The sequence below is a fragment of the Psammomys obesus genome, unplaced genomic scaffold (assembly GCF_907164565.1).
Source record: "Psammomys obesus unplaced genomic scaffold, mPsaObe1.curated_primary_1811, whole genome shotgun sequence".
Classification (NCBI taxonomy): Eukaryota; Metazoa; Chordata; class Mammalia; order Rodentia; family Muridae; genus Psammomys; species Psammomys obesus.
In genome coordinates, this window is record NW_026596085.1 from 11044513 (window position 1) to 11054719 (window position 10207).

General features: G+C 47.5%; 1 protein-coding gene across 1 annotated transcript; it reads right to left on the reverse strand.

The window, feature by feature from the left end:
- Positions 1-991: 991 nt before the first annotated feature.
- On the reverse strand, positions 992-5288 carry Adm2 (adrenomedullin 2). The gene is made up of 4 exons (XM_055627009.1): positions 5074-5288; positions 4812-4935; positions 3891-4213; positions 992-2913 (listed from the first exon to the last, which is right to left on the reverse strand). Exons 2-3 carry the CDS (start codon positions 4922-4924, stop codon positions 3892-3894), a joined length of 435 nt encoding a protein of 144 aa, XP_055482984.1. The 5' UTR covers positions 4925-4935; positions 5074-5288; the 3' UTR covers positions 992-2913; position 3891.
- Positions 5289-10207: the final 4919 nt, after the last annotated feature.

Below are 10207 nucleotides of genomic sequence, written 5' to 3' on the forward strand. Positions count from 1 at the left end.
TAATTGGCAGATAGATAGATAGATAGATAGATAGATAGATAGATAGATAGATGATGGTGTTTACACCCACCTATGTACTTACATACTATTTAGCTATGATAACTTTCATCTTTTTTTCTGTGTAGCCCTATCTGTTCTGGAATTCACTCTGTAGACCAGGCTGGTCTCAGACTCAGTGATCTGTCTGTCTTTGCCTCCTGGTGGTGGGATTAAAGGCATGTGCCACTATCACCCAGCCATAACTTTAAATTATATATATATATATATATATATATATATATATATATATATAATTTCACTTTAAAAGATAATGCTTTTTCTGCTGCCCCAAAAGCATTTTCCCTAAAGGAGACACAACCTAAAATAAATGTTAAATAAAAAGAAAGATCCCAGTGTTTTAACATTGAGGTGAAGTTATGCTCAGGTCTTTTCAGAAAATGAACAAAGACCACCAGACAAATGAAACATCTGAAAGCAGATGACAAATCCATCATAAGAAAATGTCCCAAAAGGGAGAATAAGCTGATAATTTGGGGGAGACATCAGGACTTTAACTCATCAAATTAAGACTTGAGGAAAACAAGGACTAACCCAAAAATGCTACTGTTATGTTTAACAACCGCTCCATGTTAATCCTTTTTTTTTTTTTGTTTTGTTTTTTATTTTTTTTGAGACAGGGTTTCTTTATGTAATAGCCCTGACTTGTCCTGGACTCACTTTGTAGACCAGGCTGGCCTTGAACTCACTTCCTCTGCCTCCCAAGTGCTAGGATTAAAAGCATGCACCTCCACCACCCGGCTGATTCCCTACATCTTATCCCAGGAAGAAAAACTTGTTGAAGAGAATCTGTGAATTATAGGTGAGCAGAAGAAATTACTATAGGCTGGGGATGCAGCTAAGTAATTAGGTGCTTGTCTAGCATGTACCAAAGCCTAGATTAACTACTGCAAAAATGAGGAGCAGCAAAGAAGGAGAATCATACTTGTTAAAATGATAAGAAAGACTTGAAGACTTTATTAAGACTGTCACAGTTGGGGAGTGTGATCCGATACAATCAAGACAGATGGGAATTTGCTGCCAATGAACACAGTGGTCAGAGTAGGAAGCTGCTGGGACACCAGGCACAGGAGGACTCTTACTGAAAGGGATACATTGGATTTTCCCCCACACCACCACCCACAGGGTTTCTCTGTGTAGCCCTGGCTCTCCTAGAACTCCTCTGTAGACCAGGCTGGCCTTGAACTCAGAGATCTGCCTGCCTCTGCTTGAGTACTGCGATCAAAGGCATGCGTCACCACTGCCTTGCTTCATCTTCACTGGCTTCTTGCTGAAGGCAGGAAGGTGGCCAGATATCAAGGTGGAAGACAGGCTTCTCCACAAGTTGATTTAGTAATTTTGTTTTTGCAGGGGTGGGTATTAAACCAAAGGCCTCACAGAAGCAAGGCAAGTGCTCTACCGTGACCTCAGGACAGCCTGTCTGAGGTCTGGCCAAGAAGGATGGTGGGCTTCTGGGCAAGGGGCTCACATAAGCCAGGATTCAAGTCCTGTGGAGGCTCTTTATAATGAGGATCCAGCAGACAAAAACAGCTTGCCTGGAAAATGACATGCTTGGAGCAGGGAAGAGGTACTGGGAGGGTGAGACTCCCAGGTTAGAAGCCAATGAAGTTGTTCCTACATTAAGCGGGTTCCCTAGGCAGCTGCAATGAGCCACCAGCAACCCCTTCACAGCCTAACAGGTAAACTGCAATCAGCCTTTTCTTACCTACCTTTTCCACGTGTTTTCCTCCATCTCTTCCCAGTGAAAATCAGCCCTAGGAGGGTAGGGTTGGGCTCTCCAGTGTCTTCTATGTGTTGCATGCTCAACATACAGTGGTCAGGATGAGGGTGAGGGTTTCTGGGAGAAGGCTAGAGTCATGACCTTCAAAGCAATCAAAGGTGGGTGCTGGTATCTGAATGGGTTCGTGAGGACAGTACAACTTTTGAGTGTGAAAACAGCTAGAACGCGGCCTTGGGGGTAGGGCGGGGAGGGCTGCACAGCCACTGAACCTCTGCATGGGGCCCTCGAGAGGTAGTCAAGCGCAGCCAAGCACAGTGTGGGGCTGGCATCATACCAGATACAAGGGTCATAACTGGCAACCTCCTGACACTGCACAGGATGCCAATAGCCCTCCCCCTTTACAGTTCTGGAGCTCAGGGGCCTTGACCGCTCACGGGATTCGATCTGCAGGACTGGGAGTCCAGGCTGGCAGAATATCAGTGAGAAGAGGTATGCTGCTCCTGAAAGAGAAGGTATCTTGTGCTGAAGAACAGACCACACAGGCTTAAGAGAAGTGCGAGGTTGGATCTTGCCCAAGAACCAGGGTACCTAAGAGGTTCTGGCAAATCTGAGTCGTGGAAACAGTTTCTGTCTGTCCTCAGCTTGTTCTCAACTCCTCACCTTTACTCCAGGACCCAGAGGGGTGCTTTCTGGGGACCGTCTGGTCACTGAAAGGCAGGTCTGACTCCGAGCACGAATACCGTAGTCACAGGGACATGCGGCCGACCTCAGTGTGACGGCCTATAGATCTGGAGTAATGAAGTGCTGCTACCAGGGAGAGGGTGAGGGTGGTGCGTGCAAGAGCCATTAGTACTTGGTAAGGAACTAACAACTCTTTTTGGAACCCTGTTGCTCTGACAGGACAATTGCAAGGTTTGGGTGAAATAACACATGTAAAGACCTTATACCAGGAACCTATTCCCAGGTTGTGATTAATAGCTCATCCTTCCCCTTCCCCCCAACCTGACTTTTTTGTTTGTTTGTTTCCTTTAACAGAGTCTTTGTAGCAAAGGCTAGTGTTGAACTTGTGATTTTGGTCAGTTTGGTTCTCCTCTTGATTGCGATTTGTGGTCCATCTCCCCTTCTTGGACTCTTGGCTGGGAACAAAGGAATAAGCTGTCAGATTCTGCTGTCCCTACTCCTGATCCCGCTGGATGTCCTCATGGTTCGGGGGTGGGTAGGATGCGGAAGGCATTTAAACAACCTTGTTTAAATGCCTCTAGTTCTCCTGACATAGGTTTTTTTGTTGTGGTGGTTTCCCTTAACTTGGGATAATTTTGTTCTTGAGACAAGGGTTTGCTACACAGCTTACACTGGTCATGAACTTGTTATCTTCCTGCCTCAGCCTTCTGCACCTCTGTGGCACCACCTTTTGCTCAGGGAGAGGTCATACTATGCTTTTTTGAGATGGGGCACTTTGTCTTATCCCCTACCCCGGTCTGAGGATAAGAAGGTTTGTCTCTGCTGTACTTGATCCCAGAATGTCTCAGGAGTCCCATCACCACCATGGCCTGGGCTACAGGTTGGCAACAGCCATGGACGTCTCTTTTCTGACTCCGACCCTAGGGACCACAGCATATAGCCCTTCTTTTTGCCCCTCCTGTCCCAGAACACAAAAGGAATGGTCATCATTCCAGAATAGGTACAGAAGGGTACACTGCATGAGAGAGTGGCCACAGCTTTAGCCCACAGCCAGGCTTTAATTTCCAGTGGGGGATGGAGGGGGGGTCACAGGGGCCAGCCTAGCCTTTCTCTTGCTCATTCCTAGGTGGGGCTGTGTTTAAGACTCTAACTTTTGCTCTATTTTTTTTAGGCACACTCCTCCTTTCAAGTTCTTTGTGGCATGTGGTACCGTCAGCGCTTCTTCCAAGGACCACGAGCGTGCACAGTTCTGGTCTGCAACAGGCCCCTGCCGCTGCCAGTTCTACAGCCTAGATCCACATATGCTCACAGGTTTACTGTGTCCAAAGCCACGAAAAACTGCTGCCAGCAGGAGCTCCAGAGAACCAGGCCAGGGTGTGGAGCTCAGCTGCAGCTCTGGGACAGCACTCCAGGCCGAACGGCTAGGACCCACCTCAGCCGTAACTGTGGGGGCTGCTGGGATCCACTGGAGCTGAGTCCCGCCGGCCAGCGGGCCGGACAAGCTGCCACAGGCGGTGGCTGAGATTCTGGACTTGGCATGTGCCCAGTACGCAGCCCACCCGAAGAAGCTGGGCCTGGGGTCTTCGGGATCCCAAGTGTCGCTGGGAACCTGGCTGTCGTGAGCCACCACCCTGATGCAGATGAACCACGGCAAGGGCCAGATTACCCCTTCCCTGTGGATGGGGAGCATGACGAGGCCGGAGCGAAGGGTGTCCAGGGTGCAGGCCACTGGAGGGAATCTTGGCTGGGGACTCTCTGCCGAAGGGGAGGGAAGATGGAAACTCAGTGGCTTAGTATAGCCTTCCAAAGGCCCTTAAACCCATTCACTTCTCCTTTACACAGTCTGAGGGCCCTGACAGGGGAAGCCCGAAGCTTCCCTAAAAGGCTGGCCTGGGACCAGGGGAAGCCCAAAGCTTGGTCTCCAACCTGAAGACTGAGAGGGGCAGCCCGCCACCCTTCCAAGCTTACTGGCAGCTTGGCCATCTCAGTAGCCCAAGTCACATGTACTATTAACAGCACCGTTCTGGGCAAAGGTCCCCAAGTCACTTAGGCTCTGTGTGCACTGCTCTACGAATTCAGAAAGACCCCCGCACCCTGGGTTCTTCCCTTAGCGGTCAGAAGCCAGCAGGCCTGAGAATGCATTTAGCCTCCCTTCCTCCCGCGGAAGGGCTATTGTATGGGGGCGGGGGTTAGGGTGGGAAATAAGTACCCCAAGCAGAAAGAAGCAAAGAAGAAAAAGTCCACTTGCCTTGTTCAGGGAACACTAAAGGTGGGAGGGTGGCCCCTGATGTGGGAGATGAGCTCTAGAGAAGTTAGGTCCCCAAGAGGAGGATGGTCCAACCGTTGTACTCACCTGGATCTGGAGAGCCTCAGTCCCTTGGCCAGGCCGCCAGACAGCGTGCCCGGGAGCAGGTAGAGGAGGCTGATGCAACCGAGGGTTACCGTGACCATCAGCAACTGGGCCATGGCGGGCTGAGCTGTGGAAGAAGAATGCGGTGAAACCGGCAAATGGGTTGGAGGAGGGCAACTCTGGCCTGGAGCCAACCCTCCTCGCCCACCAGTTGGGGAGCCCTTCTCCACCCGGGCACTAGGGTCGTTGGAAGATTGGTTGGTACCGGCGTCTGTTGTCTGTCGGGGCACAAGTCCCGAGATTTAGAGACAGCAGGCGGGGCTGGGGTCTGTTGGCAGTTCGCAGAGCACGCAGTGGAGCCTGTGGGTCAGGTCGTGGTCTCCAGGGATAGCTCGCTTTCTGGGGTCCAGCGGAAGACCGGCTTGGGAAGCACTTCCAGCGCTAAGTAGTCTTTGGAGCTGAAGGCGGGGCTCGCCGCTGATGGGGCGGGGCGTCCTCCACCCGGGTGGGCTGCCTTAGCCAAGCTCTCTTAACAGCCACTTCTGCCTAGCAGGAAGCAGTAAAGCCACAGGGGGTCGCTTCAAGGGGTCCATCCCTGCTTGGAAATGCACTACAGCTGGCCAGGGTAACTCGGGGGCGGAGGGGGGGGTACCACATCACTCCTGGTACTTTCTGGTTCCTGACGTTCCCAGAGACTAGTGGGGCCCAGTGACCAACCAGGCAGAAAGGTAAGTGCTGGGATAGAGAGTTGGGTTCTGACTCCAAAGGACATCCACCTGCTACCTCTTCCTGAAGGCCAGGAGCATGACTTGGTTGTCCAGCATCCGAGGAGATAATGGAAGATTACTGCTGCCTGCCTTCTTGTTTCCCAGACAGACGGTTCCTCACTTCCAAATAATTGTAATGCAAGTGCAAAGAGAGCCCCACCCCCACCACCATAGCAGTGTTCTGGGTGACAGACTCATTCCTCTCTTCTGCACACAGTATTCTCTGTATGTGTACACACACATGCACAAGTGAGTAGTGTGTGTGTGTAAGCATAAAGACATTCTTTCGTACGGTGGGACATACTTGAATATGTAGATATTCTGTGAGTTGCTTTTTTTATTAGCCTCTCCCCCCCCCCCCCCCCTCCCTACCCACCCCGTCCCTCTCCGCTGGCAAGCACCTATCCCAGAGCTACATCCTCAGTTACCTTGTTTGCCTTCTTTGTTGAGGTGGGGTCTTCCTAAACTACGCAGGCCATCCATGAACTCCCTCTGTAGTCTAGGGAGGAAGTCAACCTGAAGTCTTCCTGTCTCTGCCTTTTGAATAGCTGGGATTATAAGTCTGCACCATGAGCCCAGCAACTGGCCTTTTTTTTTTTTTTTTTTAAATGCCTCTACATGCCTCCTTTTTACTTATTTTTATTAATCTTTAGTGTACAAAATTATGGATTTTATTATGACACGTTCATAAACACATTATTGTACTTTGCTCATATTCACCCCCTTGGTCCTTCATCAGTTTAAATTTCAGTGATTTTTTCAGATTTTCCACAACTAAAATCCCTATCATCGCAAGCTCATATATATGCTTTTTTTACCTAATTGTTCTTCACAATGCTTGTGTCAATCCACCATCCACCCATAACGGATTCTGTGCCATTGATTCTTAGCATCTTTGTCAGCCTGATAGAACTACTACTTCTTCTTCCTCTTCGTCATTGTCGTCCTCTTCTTTAACACTCCTGTCACTGCTGTAAGCATTTCTATGACTGCAAGAACATCTCTGTGACCATCTGTATTTCCTCTTCTATTTCACCCTGTCTCGCTGTGGGGCTTCCCCAGGACTTGGTCATTCTGTCCCTCCTGCTGAACATACATGGGCGCTCGGTAAACATTTGCCAGGTGAATACATAGATGAGTGTTGAATGCAAGTCGTGCTGAAGACTTTGCTTTACCTTCTGGTGAAAATATTGGCAGATAATCACCTGTTTGCTTATTTTCGTCAGTTTTGGGAAGAGTGGTTTGGTTTACATTAAAGAAGAGCAGTGCTGAGCATCTTGGCACAAACTTGCAAACCAGCACTCAGGAAACAGGTAGGAGGATCACTAGTTATAAGACTAGCCTGGGCTACATAGCAAAACCCTGACCCCCTCCACCCAAAAAAGAAACAAGCAAAACGAGGCCGGGGAATGTGCCTTTGTGGTAGAGTGCTGTTCTGTGTGTTCAAGGTCCTGGGTTTTTTTTCCACAACCCCTTCAAAAATAAAATAAAATGGTGACCCTGAAAGCAGTTGAACACGGAACTGAGGCCAGTGTTAGAAGGAGTTTAAAAGGAAGGGGTGTGGAGGCAATAGGAGAGACAGGTCAGGGAAAATAGCAAGGGAAGTGACAAGAAGGTTGAAGATCTGAACACAGCCTTTCTATTTGGTAGTGCAGGAAGCTGTTGCAGAAAGAGGCTAAAGCGTGGACATGCCCAGGGTAAGCTGCCTGTCTGGATGGAGGTGTCTGCCTGTCCAGGAGGCCTTTAGTTGGTGGGCCTAAGCTGGGGCAGGCTGGAACAGCTTTGGGTTTTTCAGGGATGGTTAGGTTCTGAGAACTGTTGTAAACATCATCCAAGAGGTGAAGAGGCTGTGGGGCCGAGTACAGTGTGCCAACTCCAAAGGGACAGCAGGGAAGAGGTAAGCAGAGGGTGCCTTTCAAAATACAAATCCTGTCATGTCATTCATCTACCAATGGGTGCAAAATACATTCAGTGGGCTGGAGAGATGACTTAGTGGATAAAGGCACTTGCCACCAAGCCTAATAACTTGTGTTTGATCCCCAGAACCCACAGTGTGGACAGAAGTGACTCTAAGAAGCTGTCCTCCAACTTCTACACACATGCCATGGCCCAGGGGGAAAAAAAGTATGCCTTGAGATTATTTAAGACTTAAACTGTGATAGCAGGGCATGGTGACACATGCCTTTAATCTCAGTACCTGGGAGGCAGAGGCAGGCAGATCTCTGTGAGTTTGAGGCTGGCCTGGTCTACAAAGTCCAGGACAACCAGGACACTGTTAAACAGAGAAACCCTGCCTCAAACGAAAAGAAAAGAAAAGGAAAGAAAAGAAAAGAAAAGAAAAGAAAAGAAAAGAAAAGAAAAGAAAAGACTAACCTCCCATTTTACTGTGCACTCAGCCTTTTTTTTTTTTTTTAATAACTTAATTTTTTTTTTTTTTTTTTTTTTTGAGACAAGGTCTCACTATGTATCCCTGTCTACTGTCTGGCCGGAGTTCACAGAGACCTGCCTCCCAAGTTCTGGAATTAAAAGCCCTGTTTGAATTTAATGTGCTATTAAAAAGCAATATAACAAACAGCATCAATATGCCTTGGATTTCTGATGCAATCAGCTTTTACTGACTAAACTAGCACATAGCTTTAATCTTAAATTATATATTCTTCCCTGCCTGGGATACAGAGTAATGTATATGTTATTGTAATCATTCGCTGAAAATGGTCAACAGTTAAAAGCAACCTTATACAATAAATACCTAGTAGAAGCATTGCCAATATGCGGATATAGGTTGGCTGCATTTGTTTGCAGTTTTTGTTGACTATTCTGGGCTACTTGGGAGCAATGATATCGATTCTTCCTTGTAAAAACTCTTTACATTTTCTGTATAGAATGTCTCATTCCTTCCCTTTGTTAGGGACGGATGGAAGACACGGGAAGAGAAGTGGAGAATTCAAATTTGAGTTCATTCTTGGTCGAATGAATTCAAGAGGAAGTCTGTGTTTTCAATCCTTAATGCGTTTAAAAAAGAAAAATGCACTTAAATTCTGTCTCTATCAATGTTTGGGTTTTGGCCTTTCTGTTTATTCTGCTCCTTTTTTTTTTTTTTTTTCTCCCACTGTGGTCTGATAGTCACCTATATAGCACATCATTTGACATCTGTTGTATACAATTGCCCATGTGGCCTTCTGGGAAGACCCGAGCACCTTCTAAATTTACCTTTAGTTACAGAAGTTGCCTTTAGGAGTAATGTGCAGGCTAGCAGGGACCCCAGCACCTCTGATTATTGAAACGAGGGTCAAGGAGTAGACAAGAGTTTTCTGGGGGAGTCTACGCTGGGGTCATAGAGTTGGTTGGTATTGGCAACATTGGGGAAGACTTTAGACTGGCAATTCTCAACCTTCCTAATGCTTCAACCCTTTAATACAGCTCCTCACTCTATGGTGACTGCCAACCATAAAATTATTTTCATTGCTACTTCCTAACAGTAATTTTGCTACTGTTATGAACTGACATTTTCTTGGGGGCAAAAAGGTGGCAACTTCATGAAGAGATATTGTTTCAAGGTATAAATTTGAGGTTTGATCCCAATGGCAAAATTTTGAAGGCAGGCAAAGACTGGGTGCGGCAGGGGAACTGATAGGGCGCAGTGGCAAGTACGTTGGAGAGGCAGTTGTCTCTGAAAGGAGAGTGGTGTAGAGGGACAGATTTGGGGTCTATCATATGATGGGTATACTTTTTTTTCTAGGAAAAGCCACTCAAGCCTTAGCTCGCCCCTAGACACAGGAAGTAGGATCAGAAGATGGAGGATAGTGAAGACCAAAAAGACTACTGCCTCTGTATCAGCAGGCTAGGTAGTACATTTCAGAGCGGCGAGGGCCATTGTGTCACTATAGGCCACTTTGCTGTATGGGGAATCCATCCATCTCAAGTTGAGGTATCCTTCATGGGTCACTATGCCTTGTTAGGTCTGCAGGATGTAGATGATTAAGATAATACATAGCTGGGTTAGATATGAACAGTGAAAAATTGAGGCAGCAGTCTGCAAGATGACAGAGATTTGGAGACACACATAAGTGTAATGGTTGGGTGAAAGGACAGATGGAGGGCACCAAGGAGCCTATAGGTTAAGGAGGGTATCTTCTTGGAGGAGGCCTGAACTGGTTGAAAAGAGGAACTTCTAAGACTACAGGTCCCTGGGAAGAAGAGGCCAATGCCAGGTGACATGGGAAATGCAGTGGTGAGGATGTTCAGTTTAGTGACATGACACTTGAGGACAGATTGAAAAGGACCCTTACTAGGACTGAAGTTCTTTTAGGTAAGGACACTGGGCCCCAATGGTCATGGGGGCAATGGGGCACAGGATCCTTATAGCTTCTAGGAGAGGCAAACTCTGGATTCAGGCACCAAGTCAAACTTGTAAGCCACCATTGCTTCACTTAATGGTACACTGATGAGTTTTAGTGATTGATAGAAGCCAACTCAAGGAAGTTCGTACACAAGTTATAAGCAGAAAGGAAGATTTCACAGCCAACCTGGCAGTGGCAAGGGAGAGCTGGGGCTATGTTTCTGTGCACAGAGTGTTCCTAGAAAATTCTTTTCCTTTTACCACTTACCTATCTATCTATCTATCTATCTATC